Below are 19,521 nucleotides of genomic sequence, written 5' to 3' on the forward strand. Positions count from 1 at the left end.
GCGGCTCTGGCTTGAGTCAGCCTATTGCCGGTGTTTATCCCATACAGACACCGAAGAAGATGCCTCCTTCCTCAGCCACGCCGACCGCTGCTCCGTCACCCAAGCACTCAGCGCCGAAAACTGGCACCGGCTCATCCATGCCAAAACCGCACTCTGAGCCAAGTAAAAAACTGCCTAAAGGTCCCGACTCGCATGCTTCGGAGCCAAAAAAACACGTTCCGGTTAAAGACATTTCGAAAGGTCATAGTTCTAAGCCAAAAGGCCCTAGACCAGCTACCGAGTCGGTACCGAAAAAACCTCCAGAGCCTGAAACTTCGACGCTGAAGGATCTGCCCTACACAAGAGCTTTTTACACCAGATCCTACTCAAAAGACTCTTGTAAAGGATCCTAAGACTGGCCAACTAGCTCTTAGCTCCAAGAAGAGACCACTAGAGACGCCTGCAACTCCTCCTCCTCCAAAGAAGAAAAGAGACATCGCAACCTCTCCATTAAGGGTCCCTTCTCCACCACCTCCCCATACTATTCCTCCTCCTACAACTCCACCACATCATTCGCCTACACCATCCACTAATAGAGATGATGATCATGTAGATACAGACTCTGATGACACAGGTGGGGTTGCACATTACCCAGTAGGGATCAATAGTCCCCCAATCCATGGGATGATTATAACACCCCTGATGTGCATTACGTTCCTCAAGATGTTTATCCTTCCAGGCCTTCCCCACCAGAGGACACTATAGGTTTTAACCTATTAGTCCATAGAGCTGACCAGTACCATGTGGTTGACTTGCACACAGTTCATGTGGAGGAGAACATCTTATTGGACACTTTTAATACTCCACAAAGGTCCACTGCCATTTTGCCAATGCTTGAAGGGGTTATTAAGCATGCAACAGAGGTATTTAAAGATCCTGTAAGGGCTCGTGTCCTCAACCCTCTCATTGAGAAAAAATACAAAGCTGACCCTACAGATCCAGTTTACATTAGAGGTCCAGCACCACTAGATTCCTTAGTAGTATCTAATGCACGTAAACGTGCTAATTCACAAACATCAGGTGAGGCCTCAACACCATATAAGGAATCTAAACTGCTTGACGCCTCCGGTAAGCGCACAGCGTCACAAGCAGCTAACATATGGCGCATTGGCAATACTCAAGCGCTGTTGGCAAGATATGACAGGGGACATTATGAAGAATTAGAATCCATAATGCAGCATCTACCAGATAAATATAAAAACAGGGCCAATGAACTCATACAGGAAGGTAAAAATATCACCAATACTTCCATCCGTTGCACCCTAGATGCCGCATATACTGCCTCAAGGGCAATTAATACTAGTGTCCTTCTGCGTAGGCATGCCTGGCTACGTATTTCAGGTTTCAAACCTCAAGTGCAAAATTCCATCCTCAATCAGCCATTTAATGAACAACACCTATTTGGCTCTAATGTCGATGTATCTTTAGAGCAGCGGTCTCCAACCGGTCGATCGCGAGCTACCGGTAGCTCGCCAATGCCCCGTAGGTAGCTCGCGCTGGTAGCTTCGCAATTTAGTAGCCCATTGAAATAGTTGGAATTTTTCGGCCTTTTTTCATTGTAGATGTAGATGTGTCTGTATGCCAAGGGAGGTTGTAGTCCCCCATCAATATTGTCAGACCCTCCGCAAACCCACCCCACATATTGAGTAGGGAAGATCAGAACGCCTGCTGACCTGTATTAGGGGAATATGTCGATAAGAACGTACACAACGTTCCTCTCAAAAATCCCTTCACCATGATAATCCTCCCCTCCTCTGATTTTATGGCTTCAGGTTGAAATTTCAAAGAGTTGTGAAATAGTCGCAGAGGATCTGTAGATTAAAGCATAATTTTTATGGCGCAGCCTTAGCTCCTCCTCCAGCTTTAGGTGTGTTTCCTGTAGGTTCACTACCTCAAAGGAGTGATCCGAAAGATATTTCCAAACTTTTTGGCGTTTAACGGGTGAATTTAAGCCCTTTACATTCCAGGAAGCTATTGCAGTTGGCATAATCCCAATTTAACCCCAGCTGCTCAAGTTGCATCTTCAGCCAGAAATTCACCATCCCTCCAAATTTTACTAGTAAGGGAATAAACATTGCTTCTTCGGATTTCGGAGATGCTTTTTGAGCCAATGACGATGGCTGTCCAATGTCCCTAAGAGACCAGATTTTGCCCTCCGTAAACCCCCCGCCCCCTAACAGTTAACATAACTGAGTAACCTGGACCTGGAAGCTCGAGCTCCCTTTCGCCAAAATGTCTTGGAAGGTAGCGTTCATAATGTAAGGCGTCGGACCCCTGGCTGTTTCTCAAAAATTATTATTGATCGCCAATAATTCTTATAGAACTGCAGAGTTCGAGTATAGGTGCTTGTAGAAACATCAACACGATACCTGTCTTCTCATTGACCTCTGGGTGTTCTTTAGAGAGTATGCGCATATCGTAATCCCATCCTCCTTTCTTTACCACCAGGAGTTTCAGATTAGATTCTCAATATAATCCTCTATAAAGGATTATATTGCCAATCAAATCAAACAATCGGACAATTCGACTAAAGAAGTCTTCAAAATTGTCCAAGACTTCCTGAAACCAGAGTAGATGAAAAGCAGTATAACCCCGTCCGATACTTCCAAGAAAAAATTCAATACATTTACGCCTCATTTACTGAAACAGATACTCCTAACGCACCTTCTTTCCCCCCTACACACACCTGGGTGGAATTCAGCCCTTTTAACCGCGATACCTCTCTCAGGCAGCTTAAAAAAATTAAAATCTGGATCCCCCTTGGATCCCTGCCCTGCTAGGTTTTTTAAACTACTTGCCCCACTGATTAAACCTCCACTGAATCTGCTTTGCAACGAATCCCTAAAATCTGGCACCTACCCGTCCATTTGGAAAACTGCACTTGTCAACCCATCCTTAAGAAAAAGGATGCAGACCCAGCTATACAATTTTTTTTATTTTTTTTTTAGACTTTAGACCTTTCTCCCTTTTGCCAGCACCAGCCAAGATCCTTGAGAAAGAAGTACAGAAACAACTACCCAATTTCCTCGAAACTAACAGACTACTACACGACTCCCAGTCCGGATTTAGAGCTGGCTACAGCACTGAGACAGCTCTGCTGGAGGTAGATGAAACAATTCGGGAAACCTTAGATAAGGGCAGCTGTGCAATGCTGGTGCTGCTTGGCTTGTCAGCAGCGTTGGACACTGTGTCACATAAGATCCTCCTTGACCGGCTCAGGCAACTGGGAGTAAATGGGACCACTTTGGCTTGGTTCAGTTCCTTTCTTGAGGGCGGTCCAAGAGAACAAGGCTGCGTCCTCATGTCTCATCACCTCGCCCTGTGATTTGCGGAGTGCCACAGGGCTCGGCTCTTAGCCCGATCCTTTTTAACATTTATCTTGCCCCCATAGCCCAACTTGTAGAGCAACATGGCATAAGTGTCATCTCATAAGCTGATGACACCCAGCTGGTGTTCTCCTTCAAAGATCATTCAGAGGCTACATTCATAAACTTTAAGCAGTGTCTAATATATGTATCAGCCTGGATGACTAAGAACTGTCTACGCTAAATGGCAATAAAACTGAGGTACTGTTTTTTAATCCGCTTTCCCCTCCCCATTCTGATATGTGGTGGCCTTTACAGCTCAATCCTCCTCCACTTCCTGTGTCCTCAGCCAGGAATCTGGGTTTCAAATTTGACAACACCCTCTCATGTAGAACCCAGATAGGACATGTATCCTCGTCCTGCTTCTGGAAAATGAAGGCGTTGCGAAGATTTCTCCACCTCCTACCTATGGACTGTAGGAAAACAATTGTCCACGTACTTATAACATCACAACTAGACTTCGCTAATAGTCTATATCTGGGCTTACAAGCCTATCAGTTCCGAAAACTGCAGATAATACAGAATGCAGCCGCAAGGCTCATCAGAAATATCACGCGAAGGCATCACATTTCTCCCCTATTGGGCAGTCTACATTGGCTGCCCATAAAGAAACAAATAGAATTTAAAGCGCTCACTCTTGCTTACAGGGCAATAAACGGTGCTCGCCCCAACTATCTACGGAAAAGAAGCTGGAAATTGCATCAAAGAAGAAACCTTAGATCTAATCATCGTGAACTCCTCGTAGCCCCTCCCTTTGTCAAAGCTAGAATAGGTGAGAGGTCGTTCCCCATCAGAACCACGACTCTTTGGAACTCCTTACCCAAACACGTCAGAAAGGCCAACTCAGAGTCCAGCTTCCGGAAATCTTTGAAGACGTGGCTCTTTAGTACTACCTAGCACCTTGCGGAATATACACACTCACCCCACCACGTTATATCTGCTGCCAGCGCCGGGACACTCCCATTGGGAGTAGCCGCGCGCTCTACAAGCTACATAATAATAATAAATAAATAATAATAATAGATTATTCTAGTCTTTGGAGTGACTATCCTTAGAACTCACGTTCCACTGTGTAGACTTGTTGCTCTCTGTCCCTCTGGAAGGACCTCCTGTGTGATCTTCTGGCCCTCGAGGAAGCCCCACGAGCCTCAGACCTTCCCCCAGCTCTGTAACATGCTTCATTTTATTGTTTAATTCGAAGGGCAGACCAAAAGGATAAGTCCATCTGTATTTGATTTTGTCCACTCTGAGTTTCGTGGTGAGGGGTCTAAATTGCTGCCGCAGACGAAGAGTCGCGGGTGCCAGGTCCTGATAGAGGGTACAGCAAAAGCCATGGAATGAGATCTCGTCCTTTTTCTTGGCCGCCTGCAGGATAGCCTCCTTTACTTTAAAGGAGTGAAGTTTCACCAGGCTGTTGCGCATGCGATATCGCTCTCAATCTGGCTTGAACCCCACTTGATGTGCCCGCTCGATCTATATCTGATGTTCTCTCTTCGTGCTCTGTTTTTGAGATCCTCGGTCTTTAGCAGCGCTGACTGTAACTGGGTGTGAAACTCCTGCATTCTATCATGGGAGGCAGACATTCTTTTATCCAGTTCTTGAGGTTGCGCCTCCACTTCTAGAACTCGCGTGCCTACAGGGTCCAGGTACTGTTGGAGCATTGCCATCCGCTCCGAGAGATCAGCTTTCAGTTGCTCCATGGAGAATTTGATTTCCACTTTAATCTATGCGCTGAGCCCTGCCTTAAAATCCCCGAGGGAAGCAATTAGATCCTCCTTGGTGAGCCTTGGTAAAGTCGTCGTCAGCCCTCTCCTGCAGAGATTTCTTCTCCATGTCAGTGAAATAGCTGGAAACCTTAGCAGGGCCTTTTTTGGTGGCATAGGTGCAGCCCCCTCACTTCTTCACTCCACGGATGGAGGAGCCCTCATCCCTTGTTCGTGGCGTCGCCCAAGCGTCGTTCCCTCCTGCGTGGCACTCCAACAATTCCCCGGGGGTGCTCCTTCCTCTCTAAAAATTATGTTTGTACCCCTCACCAGAACTATAGCACTAAGTCAGCACCTGCAGCATCAACAGGGCGCATCACCCCTTTCTATTGGTTGTAAAGGCCTCCAGTCACCTGCTCGCCTTCTGCAAGCATCACTGGTCACTTCCAGGGGCCATTCATTTTAATCCTGTATGCAGCTTTAATTGTAAGCTGCTGGCACCATGTTTAAGTCAGGCAAATCGTGCCTGGGCACCCCCGCTGCACTTCTCAGCCCCCCTAAACCTCATTTATGGGCGTTTTGTCCCCGAGGCTGTCCTTTTCATTTTAAGGGGGCCGCGCGCGCTGGCAGACTGCAAGCTCCTTCCAGCAGTGGTCACAAGGCATCAGGCGGGCGAGCACACCAATGCAGTCACACCTCCGGATTCTTCAGTTTCTCCTTGCTGATCGCCACAGCTATTTCAGATCCGCAAAAGGGGCCCACAAAGCAGGTCGGGGAAGCCAGCAGCCGCCACTGCAAGTATTAACGGGCGCCGTCTCCATTTTGTGGATCGCGCAGCTCCTCTTTTTGCGCTCCGCATTCATCATATGCCTCAGTTCTGGTACTGCTCAACCTTTCGATCAGGTATCACTGCCTCGCATGGCTCCCCCTCGCATTCCACTCCAGTCTAGGGTCGACAACGTGCCGAGAAAGCACTTTGAACAGCTCTTGTGTGCCGGAGCCGAGGGTACTCTCATCCACCCGGCCATCTTGTCTGGCCACTTCCCCCAATTGTATTGCTTTTAAGAGGAATATGCCTTTATTTAAAAATGTAATATGGTGTTTGAAGCTAGAGTTTTCAAAAAACAGAAGTAGCTACTATCTTCTGGGACCAGCAATAGACCCCCAACCAATTTATAGGAGATCAACCATTGTTCTGTCTCTGCTATTGAGCATCGTTAGTGGTTGGTGAAGAGGATTTGCTGCCTTAAGGCAGTCATCTGCAATTTGCAAAATTAGTTCTTCTGTCTGTTTTTTGAGTGTTAATACCCACCTCTTCTAATGGCAATGATATTTGCGTCTTTCTCTGTTATTTGATGTGTTCTGTCCCATCACTCCTTTCTGTTAAAGGATGTAAAACAATTGCCATTTCATTTTCCGAAAGATTGACCAAAATACTCTTTCGTAGTTCTTTGCTCCCGGTCGCACCAGAGGTTCCTCAATGACATTTTGATGTTTCCTGGTGTAACTTTTATTACATGGTTGATCTGCTAGGCTTCTTCCTCAGCCAAATACTTGCCCAAGGTCTCCTGAATATTGTCTAATGAAGTGTAATCCACAACTGCCTCAACTCCCTCCGTTCTATTTTTATTTATTTCTTCACAAATACAGCAGCCTACATGTTTCTGCTATGGATTGGCTAGAACCTGCATCTAGTGCTAAGCTCTGTATTTAAAACAATCAATTTCATCTAAGGATACCCTGCTAAACGTTGTGATACCATATAGCCCCTGCCCTGGGGATTGCTATTGTAATGATTGATTTTCAGAAGCTCACTCTTCAACCTTTTACTGGTCTTCCCAGAGTGCTAAGGGGTTTTGGATTTTGAAGTTGGTAGATAGGAGCAGCCTTATCGGTAAAAGAAAAAAAACAACTTTAAATCTATTTGGCTGTTATATCTAGCTGCTGACTCGTCTTGGCATTGTGCCCTGGAAACCAGATGAGGTAGTTCATTCATTTGGAGGAAGTGGGGAAAATAACCAGATGTGGAAAAAAATCACTATTTTGGGTCACGTACACTTCAAAGGACCCACAGAAAGCCCAAAAGTCAGCACCATGTGAAAACGAAGATTTGAATGTGCTGTATGCAGCATGTCATTCTGTGATATGTAGTGCATTAAATATAATTTTTACATAATTATCAGCCAATCTTTTTTTATACCTCAACTCCTCATTTGCACATATTTTGTTTGTCACTATTGATATTTCCTTTTTATTTTGCACATTCCTTGATTACTGTGTGATGTTTAAATGTGATTACTTCTCAGAGTGCTTATTCTTGTTTAGTTTTGTTCTGTGTATTGCTTTTTTTGTTCTGCACTTTTTATCCATTGCTAAATACATTTAGACATAGAAAGATGAGAAGACCTGCTTTAAAGCTTCACCAACCATAAGCTATTAAAGACCAAGAAAAGGGGTAATTTAAGCAAAAATGTTAACTTTTAATATATTTTTTCTTTAGAGATTGAAATCGCTCCTGTTCTGAATTGGAATTCATTTCTGGAAGATGCTTCAAGGCAACCGTCGCAGCAGGCATCCGCAGCAAAAGCAGAGACCAGGAAAAGTGTAGGTGTCAAACTATGTCCATTTTTAATGTCCACGACCTTACTGAGCTACATAAATGTGTTCAGACACTGTGAAGATGATAAATATTGGTGTACCAAGACACAGCTAGTCTATATTGCTGGTACAGATATATGTTTGTGCTTTTTTGTCCTTGAATCCTTCCGTACAAGAAGAACAGACAGTTAAACACAGAGAGTGGTAGCATGTGGCTGGGTTTGGGGAGTTGTGTATTAGAAAGATCGAGCATAGACTGGAAAATTATGTATGAGGCATGTGTGCTGTAGATACACATGCTTTGCATACTCCTGCCATCTAGTGTTGGGTCCGGATGTTTGGAAGTTGTTTTTCTTCGAAGACGTCTTTCCTAGTCACAAGGTAAGGTGACTCCTCCTTTTGGTGATAGTGCGCATGGTCATCAACTCCATTGTTAGATTGTTTTTTTTCTGCCATCGGTTTTCTGAAGTGTATGTTCGAGGCATGTGGGCTGCTGAATTCATATCTGTGCATAGATCGCCGCCTAGTGCTGGGTCCGAATGTGCACTTTGCTGTCCTAGAAGAGTCTTTGAAGTATCACGAGTTAGGTGACTCCTCCCCTGGACTACAGTGCGCATGGGCATCCTTTCCATGCTCAGATTGTTTTTTTCCGCCATTGGGTTCGGATGCAAACTCCTATACTCCAACTCTGAATCGAAACAAAACTTTTCTAAAGGTCAAAAGGCCTTTGACTTCGTCGGTATTGTTCCGTTCGGTACCTCTCTACTCTATACAACCTTCCATCTCGAATCGGTCGTCGACGCAGGCCGTTGAGCCTTTTCGACTCCACGTGAGCCGACCGTCGATGGAAAGGAGCCCTTTCAAAAGGTGCCCCCAATGCAACTCAAAGTTCCCCCATACTGACACACTCAGTATGCAACAAGTGCCTTTCCCCAGACCATAGGGAAGAAACCTGCCCGGCCTGCGCCCAGTTCTGATCGAAAAAAACTATACGAATCCGAAGGGCTGCTAGGCAAGAAATGCAGCGACAGGCACCGGAACCCAACAACATCTTCGATGATGACCAGGATCTACCGGACGTTTAAGACTCGGACCTAGAGATCGTCACAGTCGAGGACTACTCCGACGACGAACTACCGTCGGGCCAAATCGTGAGTACACTGCCCCCGACACCAATTGACCCCTCGCCAAAGGCTCCGGTCGAGGCATCGCCAACAGGCCTTAGCCAAGATCAAAAAAGACTATCGACAGCCCCGCCTTCAGGCTCGGCTCCGAAACCGAAACCTTCAGAAAGGCCACACAGGCAAAGACTGTCGAGCTGAAAAAGACTGTCGACCCCGCAAAGGCCGCTCAGCCAAAAGCCGTCGACCCGAGAAGATCGGTCGACCCGAACAAGGGCACGCAACCAAAGGGCGTCCAACCGAGGAAGGTCGCCGAGCCGACCAAGCCTGCGGTTCCAAAAACCGTCGACCCGGCATCCGGTGCCGTATCGAAGCCGGACAAACCTGTCGACCCAAAAGTAACAGCTCTGAAGACACCGGTCGATCCGAAAAAGAACGTCGATCCGGTTAAAGACTCGCAACCAAAAAAGCCTACGGAGCACAAACAACCTGTCGACCCGAAAGTTCCCGTCGACCCGAAACAACATGTCGAGCCCAAATCGGAGCCAGAGCCGAAAAAATCAAGCAAAACACCAAAGGTCGTCGACAAACCTGCCTCTGTCGACCCGAAAAGGCCCAAGCCTAAGCTCAGGACTGTAGAGGAAGAACTATTCCACCCAGATCCATCCGAGGACCAAGCAAAGATTTACATTAACCCAGACACTGGTAAAGTTACCATCCTGCATAGGAAAAAGAGACCTTTGGACTTTGCACCTGATTCACCTATCCCACTCAAGAAAAAGGACTTTGGCACTTCTCCCCCTAGGCCCTCACTCCCTTTTCAACCTATCATGCGCTACACACCACTTGCACCTACCTCACCTTCTAACCACGATGACGATGAGGGTGACACAGGGTATGAACCACAGCCCCTATATGACTTTCCTCAAGATCCAGATCAAGAGGAACCTTGGGAGGAGCCAACAGACCCTTATGATACACATCCTATCCCTGATGTGCCCACTTACCCTACTAAACCATCACCCACTGATGACACAGAAGTATTTAATCAACTCCTAGACAGGGCAGCACAGTTCCACAACGTGGACATGGACAGTGACCCTGTAGAAGAGGACTTCCTCTTTGACACCTTCACTACTGCAGATAAGAGTGTCAAAACACTCCCAATGCTAAAGGGCGTTCTAAAACATGCACCGGACATCTTCAAGGACACGTAGAAAAGTATAGACCGGCTACTACTGACCCCACCTATATCAAGGGTCAGCTGCCACTAGACTCCCTAGGGGTTGCTAATGCACGAAAAAGGGCCATCTCCCAAACTACAGGGGAAGCACCTCCCCCTGATAAGGAGTCCAAAATCCTAGAGGCTTCGGGCAAAAGAGTAGCGGCACATGCATCCAATTCTTGGAGAATCGCTAACACACAGGCACTACTGGCTCGTTACGATAGAGCACATTACGATCAGCTCGAAACCCTTATGCAACAATTGCCCGAGCCCTTTAAAGCACAAGCAAATGATCTCATCCAGGAGGGGAAGTTTATCTCCAACGCCTCCATTAAATGTGCACTGGACGCTGCAGACACCGCAGCTCGGTCCATTAATACTAGTGTCCTTCTCCGCAGACATGCATGGCTGAGGGTTTCCGGCTTCAAGAATGAAGTCCAGTCCACCATTCTCAACCAACCAGTTAACCCAGACTTTTTATTTGGTCCTGCGGTGGACACCATCTTGGACAAAATGAAAAAGGACACAAACAGCGAAATCCATGGGTGCACTGCAATTTCTGCAACACAGGGGCTCCTTTCGGCGCTCCTCATACAGAGCAAACACACGAGGAAATGCCTCACAAACATCTACCTCCTACAAGGGTAACACAGAAGGTTCCTTCACAAAGAACACAAAGAACACAAACAGAGGTGGTTACAGAGGTAACAATCCTAAGGGAAGGGGGCGGGAGGCAATAACATCAGAGCCTCCGCCTCCACAAAACAGTGACTGCCTCACGCTGCCTCCGGAACACTTAACACCAGTCGGAGGCAGACTACAACAGTTCTTACCTGTCTGGCACGCTATCACCACAGACAGGTGGGTGAGAGAAATTATCCAGTCTGGTTATTGCCTAGAACTGACTTCTACGCCACCAAACATACCACCCAGACATCGTCCTATGTCCGTAGAACACATCACCCTTCTTCAACAAGAGGTGAAAAGCATGCTGGAAAAGGGGGCCATAGAACCAGTCCCTTTCCACCAGCAGGGGACAGGAGTATACTCCCTATACTTCCTTATTCCCAAGAAGGACGGTTCCCTCAGACCAATATTGGACCTCAGACCCCTAAATCAATACATACTGTCCGAGCACTTCCATATGATCACACTACATCAAGTGCTCCCGTTGTTACAACAAGGAGACTTCCTAGCAACACTGGACCTCAAGGATGCGTACTTCTACATACCCATCCATCCAGCCCACATAAAATACCTCAGATTCACAATAGAAGGGCAACACTACCAATTCAAGGTTTTGCCCTTCGGGGTTACCACGGCTCCAAGAGTCTTTACAAAATGCTTAGCCACAGTAGCAGCGCATCTCAGGAGGCAACACGTCCATGTGTACCCTTATCTGGACGATTGGCTAATACAAGCAAAGTCGTACCAAGAGTGTGCAGCACACACGTCACAGATAATCCAGTTGCTGCACAGCCTCCGCTTTTCAGTCAACTACACAATCGCATCTGCAACCTTCCCATGTACAGCAATACCTGGGAGCCACTATAAATACCTCAGTGGCAAAGGCATATCCAAACACATCAAGGATAGCCAGCATGCAGACACTCATTCGCAAATTCCAGCCAGAACACTCCCTGCCAGCTCAAGTCTTCATGCAGCTCATAGGCATGATGGCCTCCTGCATATTCATTGTCCCCCATGCCAGACTTCAGATGCGCCCATTCCAGGAATTCCTAGCAAGGCAATGGACCAAGGCTTGTGGACAACTATAATACCTAGTGTTGGTGGACAGTCGCTCTCACAACTCTCTGCAGTGGTGGAACCCACAAAACCTTTCCTAGGGGCAACTGTTCCAAGAGCCAGTTCCACAACTAGTACTAACAGTCAGACCCCCCAGGATATAGCGGCATGGATTAGCAAATTTAGCGGCACAAAAATGGAAATTTAGCGGCACAAAAATGGAAATTTAGCGGCAATTTTGCGGCATTTTATTTGGCCCTGGACCTTGATAAAGCGGCCTCCAGTGACCCCATCCGTCACCCGTCCTTCCTTACACTCTTTCTGCCTCCCAATTCTCCCTCTCTTAGTTGTGTTTTGCCGCTTTTAGCTCCTCTATCTTCCTTCCTGTTACACTCTTTCCACTGTCCCATTCAGCTTTCGGTTTCTCATGCCTCTCTTTGCGTTCCACCTTTCACCTTTATCCTCCCATTTTCTTTTACCCCTACCCTTTCCTTCTAAACGCCCCACTCTCCCTTGCTTTCACCCCTTTCCTCTCCTCACACATGTGCCCCCAGCCACTCTTCCTTTCTTTTACCCCTTTCTTCTCCTCACATGTACCTCCAACCCCTCTTTCTCTCTCCCTCCTGTCTGTGATCCTCCGTGCAGGAAGCCGATGGTAACTGTCGCTCGCATCCTCCGGAGAGAAACCCCGGTGTCTCGCAGTACTAGAGCAAGAAAAAAGATAAACAATTTTTTTTTCTAATTTAGAAAAAAAATCTGCTCTCCCTCTCCGTTTAGCAGGAACAATAATCACAAGCGTTATCTGGACATTTTTAATGCTGTCTGAAAACTTGACCCCCAAGGACCTCTGCCACAAGTATTCTTAACTCATAAGTTATTTCTAAATACAGCGCCCCTTCCCTGAGGTAAGTGCCAAGTGCGGTAGCACCAGTTGCACTGCCCTAAAGCTAGCCCTGACGAAATGTAATATCTAAGTGAAGAAGTTCTAACTTTCGACAGCTATAATTCAAGCATCATTAGCGCGAAACAGCACTATGTTTATATGCAAAAAACCTTGGGAGATTGTGCCCCTGAGTTTCCCTATATTTTCTGCCACTCAGTGCATTACACAATGCAACTTGAATAAAATGAGATTTAATAGTTTGTGATGACAGCTACACTTTTACATGCGCTGGGGTAGCAGGTGCTGTTAATCAGGACTGGATGGCAAACAAGAGCCACTTCTCCCACTCATTTAAAAACCTCAAAATCAGCCCCCTGTTGCACCACAGAAGCTACCATGGCAAACAAATATCTCTGAAATTATCACCCCACCCCAAAGACATTGATTTTAGAAACGCGAAGCAGCGTTGCAGTTTACAGCCCCCATTTTCTGGAAATGCCGTGTGACGCCACTTTCTGTATTGCCTCTTTATGTAAAACACCACTGCCATGTCGAAAGCCGCAATGTGAGCCCATGTAAATCACTACTGTCCTACCAGAGCTACCATGTGGTGTATGCATGAACATGCAGATACATCCCCTGGTAAGGCACTCCTGGGTGGGTCAAATGAATTGATTCCCAAAAAATTCCTTTGGAGGTATACAAAGTTTTTAATTGATCAAAAAGTAATAGAATCACAGTTCTCACTGATATTTAACTCATATAAATGGTGAAGGTTAAATGCATGCGTATTCAATTTTATGCGTTTGAACTCCAATGCATTTCGGGTGCAAGCGCCCTTTTTCAAGGAGAGCTGAAAGAATGAAAACGAGCCCGAATTAGGATAAATGAAGATCGGAGAAAATATCGAAAATGATGCTGTTAACGTTAAAGTGCCGATCAATATAAGTGCGTGTAAATGATATACACGTGAGATTAAAAAAGTAAGGTGCTCGGTCTTAGGAAGTGAGGAGTGATGTGGAAAAGTCAGCCCATAACACACCTGAAGCCCAGGCTGCTGGCGCAGGACGCCTCTTAGTTCCCATCTTGAACGATTACCAAATAAAGAGACGGGCGCTGGAAGCAGGAATACAAGAATAGAGTTTTATTTCTCATGAGGAGAGCCTGTCATTTCGGACACTCTCATAGTGTCTTCAGGAGGTGCTCTAACAAGTTTCTCTGAGGCTTCGTCTTTTATACACAGGTTTATGGCACACAGACATTCTTCATTACAATCAAGACATTGTGAAGTATGAAGATATTCCAACACGTGGCTACAGTAGGGGCCCTGATCCTCCATACAATAGGAGGGGGCTGTCACGCAGCTGAGTGTTCTGCTGATTCCTTTGGAATGTGTGCGCCTGATCGAATCTCAGGGGGTGGGGCGGTCATGATCAATAGTAGCCCCCTTTGAAGATGGGCGAGTGCATACAGTAGTGGGCAATGAACTGTATCCTCAGGCTGAGGAATGACCAGCGGTCCGTGCAGACAATCAGGCTCAGAGGAAGGGGTCATAAAAGGAGGGGTATTCATGGAAGAAAAGGAGGTGTTGGTCAGGCGCGGGGTGTGATTCCCAGAGACAGAGTCATGCGGGAGGGGAGGGTTCACGGCTTGTTCATGTGAGAGCGGGGGCGGTCAGGGTGCATGGGGGATGCTTGCAGGGTCAGGGAAGGGGCTGATGATCGATCGCAAACAGAGAGACCATGGTACCTAAAATGGCTGTTGTATAGATGTGTGCATGGGTCTATGCTGGCGGGATAACACAGTCAGTGTTTCGTAATTATTTGTTCTGCTTACAACAAGGGGTACAGTGAACGCAAATGAACGCCGCTTATGTACACATACATTGCCATTTTCAACAGTCGCCGCTTTTTTACATAAGCAAGTTCAATTTCTATATAGCCGATGCGATAGGCAGAATGCAATACATGTTAATTTACATTTGTTGGGTTCTTCATACAAGTCTAGAGATCGGCATAATACTTAGTCGGAGTCAATCAAGAAAAGAGGTTCCGAAACATTATAGAATCGAGTTCAGACTTTCTCTCTGGTGACATCAACATACAGTAAGAGTACTCTGATACCTTCGGGTCTTATCAGTGCTATAAGAAACTTTTGGAAAACTAGATACATGGGTGACCGATGAAACATTTTAGAAAGCAATAAAAATTGGCTGAGGGAGGAGTTCAAGTTGATACAAGCAATTTGGTCAAGGGGGTGAGTAGAAAGTTCAGGAAGGGGGTTTTCGTCACAATGTCTTTTTAACGGAGTCCGTCTTCTTTTGTTGGCGCTGTTGAGCACCGGCGGTGGAGCTATAGGTCCAGCTCGGATTCATCCTTACACGTTGCAGGGTACGATCAGTCCTCTGTTGTTAGATCACAGTCCTGTTTCTTAACTCATTTTCTTAGGGGTGCCTCATGCTGGGCACCTGCGTGTCTTTCTTTTTCCGTGGCAAAACCTCATTCCATAGTCAAAAGTTATGCGAAAAGGGTGATGTTGTTGAATAATCAAGGGAAGAGAGGGCGGAGTGGGATCAGATCTTTGAGCACATCAAGGGACCAAAAGGAGCAAAGTATAACGAGCAGGCAGGCCCATCGGTCGGGCTCAAAAAGGACGGGGACTTCAGGCACGAGTGGGGCAGCAAATCGAGGGCTTCAAGGCAGCCCTTTATTCATTAATCTGCCGAGTTTGAGAGTGGTGCCTCGTCCCGCGTCTCGTTGCTCGGTGGCTCCACCTTTGGTCGCGGTCACACGTGCTTCATGATCTGTGGCCAGGCTGTGCGTCACGTCCAGCTCCTCTCCTCCGGTGATCGTATCTTTGAATGGGTAAAAAATAAGTTTTAGAAAAACTGGCAGGAGAAGACATTTATACATCTCAATTCCGTCCCCAATCCTATGCAGGTGGGGGGTAAGTTAATCGGTCACAGTCAGAAGTCATTATTTATGGAATATGTAGGAGGGCATTATCATTGAATTCGTAAAACCTATTTAGTGTTCATTCGTGACGTATGTGGAGAGAAATTGGACCTTTATACACAGTGTATTATATCAAAACTCAAAATCGAGTCCTTATGTAGAGACTCGCCCTTCCCTTTAACCCAAGTATCGACAATCTTACATTTCCCTTCGGGGTCGGCTAACTCTTGTAAGCAGGGGCGTTATCGTCATGAAGAAGGGGGAGGGGGCAGATGTAAAACATGCTTTTCTTGGGGAGCGACCATTAATCAAGGTCATCAATTTCGCTTTCGAGGGTAGATGACATGAAGCTGGGGTTAATCGGGGGAAACGGGGACGCTTTGGACAGGGAGCTGGGGTCAATCGGGAGAAGTGGGGTACTCTGGACATCCGCACTTAAGTGCAGAGGAGCAAAGTAATCTGTGCATTGGGAATTGCATTTTTAGCGAACCGAAAAACAGAAGGCCATTGACGTTATAGTCCCCCCATAAAAGGCCAGATTATGGGCCATCCGTCGTCTTACCTGTCCTTTCCTTCATTACCAACTCGGGTTCTATCGTTTTGCAGAAAAGGAGAGGTAGTAATATGGCAAGTTACAATCGTTTTAGTTCCTGTCAATTTTGCTGAACACCTTTGTGTTCGAGGAGACCCAATTAGGTTTTGTGCCGGGGGGGGGAGGGGGGGCACAACGTTACCATACAAGGAAGGAAGGAAGGAAGGAAGGAAGGAAGGGAGGGAGGGAGGGAGGGAGAGAGAGACGCACGCGTGTACAATAATGGGTCATTCAGTGCGCGCACAACACAGAACAACAGGGGTTAAGCAATACGGAGACACAGGCAGAGGGATGACGTAGATCCACACATTACGTACATACATACTCAGGTGAGGGAGACAGTACAGGTATTATATACAAAAATCCAAGACAAGACATATAACCGTTATTGGCCATAATGATCTCTTCCTGTATGCTGCGTATCCTTAGCATCCTAAGCTCTTTTTACCCTTTTCTTTCCTTTTATTGTCGGCTGCCTTTACTGGTCTTTGTTGGTTTACACACTTACGCCTTTGGCAACCGGTCAAGAACTAACCTGGTCGGGCTAAATGCGTTTCCAGGCGGAGGCAACAGTGGGTGTCAGTTGGGAGAACAATAGGGCAGCTCTGAGTTTCCGGTTCATGAGGGTGTGGAAAGGATGTAGTAATTTCTATACACTGACCACATTCCTAGTCCTCCAAACGGAGGGTACTAGATTTTAAACCTCACCTCAGGATATTCTTTTAAACCTTTTCCCTATTTAGTTAAGTGCGGAGTGCTTAATCATGAGTGCACATTATTTTTGGTTGTATTATTCGGGGTGCGTAGGCACCATAATCGAACGCCTTTTTCCCGTCTCTTCGTCCGTTAGATCACCTTTTTCTTTTTCGTATTTTTAATTGATGTCCTGCAGAAAGAGGGAAAAAGAAGGGGGCGGGGGCAGCATTTAAAAACACATCAGCGCGCATAAACCCGAAAAGGCTTTTACTTACTACATACTCGGTCTATCTCCACGGAACGCAGTTCTTGCCAACTCGGCATTTAAGCCCAGATGAACCTTTTAGTGTGGGAGAGATGATTATCGGAAGCCGGTGGATAGCATAGGTCACCCAAGTGTGGTATTACGGACCGTATGTAGGGAGGCCAAGTGGCATTCCTTCGGGGCGACTTAGGGGCATTTTTAGCACAATTTTCCTGATACAGGTAGCATATAAAGTATAGGCTGAATTCCAGCGAGTTTTTAGCAGTTGCTTTAGGCTGCACAAAAATGTGCAAAGTACATACAACAACAAAAACCTGGACCATTCATATTTGCAATATTTCTGCGTATTATACTTTTTAACCCGTAACTAATCGAGCTGAGCCATTTCACCTGTAATTCAGTTATATCGGAAACAGTGGTCATTTATTCGAAACGTACCAATTTACACGTGACAACTACGTACGTTTTTTCCAAAAATCTTTAATAAAAAATGTCGGTGCATAAATATGGGCCTACAACCCAGTGGGCCGGCCAGAACTGTACATGTGGGGATACTTATTAGTGGAAAACCTAATGGAGTCGGTGGTCGTTAATTTCATAATGAAAGTGCGACAAGTGCAATAAAATCATATCGAAATTTCAGTGTGAGCGAGTATCATAAGTGTTGAAATTCGAACTTTCAATAATCATGATGCGCCAAACTTAACAACAATTCATTGTCCGAATGTTCAATCAGCACCCATCTCACTTCAATTCATTGTCCGAACACATAATCAGTACCCATCCCATATCGATTCATTGTTTTTAAAAACTGTATGCATATTTCATGACACCAAAGTTGAGCAATCGGGGTACAACAAGGAGTTGAAAGTTTCATTTGTACCGGCGCCATTTTGGGTGCAGCCAGGCAGATCCAGGCATAGTCAAAATTTCCACCAGCTCGTGGTTGGCCCAGAACCTCTTTCGGCAGTCCAAAAAGTTCTGTTAAAGGGCAACAGAAAGGGATCGGCAGTATAAACCATCAGTCAAAAAGGGGGAGGGAGGCAACATTTTTCTACCGGGTCATACTGCGTTTTCACCAGAACTGATCCAAACTGTAGTCTGCAGGATTTTAGTCATTCAAATTGAGGCTGGCGTCCGCATGGGAGCGCCGACGTCCTGCGGCTACATTTCCATCGTTCCGTGGGCAATCATGGCAGTCATCCTCCCATCGGGGGTATCTGCGGGAGTCGGGGACTCCCGCGGCTTCTCTAGAATCTTCAAGGTCGAGGAGAACTTTTATGATGGTGGAATCAACAAGCAACCGGGCCATTCCTTCATGCTGGGCCACTCTTGCAAGGTCGACCGCCATTTTGAGAGTTCGGCAGCTACCGGCAATCGCGGGGTCAAATGAGCAGACGGGCTCCAACCTGCCAGGCGAGGTGTCGCAGCATCGCCACAGTGGATGAACCCTTTGCCGGGTGCGTGGAGCGTCGCTGCACCGTAAGAGTGGACGAACCCTTTGCCGGGTGCGAGGAGCGTTGAGGGTGCAGCTGGGGAGCCTCCACCTGGGGAGGTGGGAGAGGCTCGTTCGCGCCGCCTCTCCCTCCCGGTGCACCCCACGGCGTCTCGCTTGACATTTGTTATGGCCGGACCAGGCGATGAGGACGAGAGGGGGGGGTCGGAGGCATGTGCAAGACATCCCCCCCCAGTGTTGTCGCAGCCATTATTGAAGAAGTGGCGCCTAGTACGTTTCGGGCCGGGCCTCCGGTTGATGGCGGCCGGACGCTCTTCGCCACGGCCCCAGGAACGGTTCCCTTGGTTCATCCGGCGGGACAGGCCTTGGCGTGTGGCGCCGCCTTCGGGCTATTCGCGTAGTGGTCCTTCCACCCCACCGCCCCTGACGGTTTTTGTAGACTTTAAAACGCCCAAGAACTACTAGAAAGTAGCCCAAAGTAGCCCAACATTGCTACTTTGGGGAAGGAAGGGCTGGAACGGCGTCAGGCAGACGGCGAAATGCATTGTGGGTTTCGTTTGCCGTTGCAGCCGTTTGTCATGTAAATAGTTGCTTAAATGTTCTTTTTGTTTGTTAAAAATAAAACGTTTTCACCTGTTACTTCGCTATAGTGTTGTATATTTTCTATTATTCGCCTAAGGTTTGTCGTTAATTGGGCGGGGTGGGTGGTGAAGCCAAGCTGTCTCGAAGTTATAGCGTTAAGTTCGGCTTTCCTCACCAGTTTCATATTTCCTGAGGGGTTGTTCCCTATGTTTCCATTTCAGCGAGGTTGAAAAGAGATCTCATCAGCGGCCTACTGATTTCACTCTATTCCTTTTCTTTTCCCTAACGATTTTTAT

The 19,521-nt window shown here is 46.8% G+C and overlaps 1 protein-coding gene across 1 annotated transcript in view; it reads left to right on the forward strand.

Moving 5' to 3' along the window:
- Positions 1 to 19,521, forward strand: part of NOL11 (nucleolar protein 11) — a 451,282-nt gene that overhangs the window by 181,369 nt on the left and 250,392 nt on the right. The window contains exon 10 of the mRNA XM_078654327.1: positions 7,608 to 7,711. Within this exon, the coding sequence (XP_078510453.1) occupies positions 7,608 to 7,711 (104 nt within the window). The remainder of the gene's footprint in view (positions 1 to 7,607; positions 7,712 to 19,521) is intronic.

Source organism: Lissotriton helveticus, chromosome 7, assembly GCF_964261635.1.
Source record: "Lissotriton helveticus chromosome 7, aLisHel1.1, whole genome shotgun sequence".
In the NCBI taxonomy this organism is placed as follows: Eukaryota; Metazoa; Chordata; class Amphibia; order Caudata; family Salamandridae; genus Lissotriton; species Lissotriton helveticus.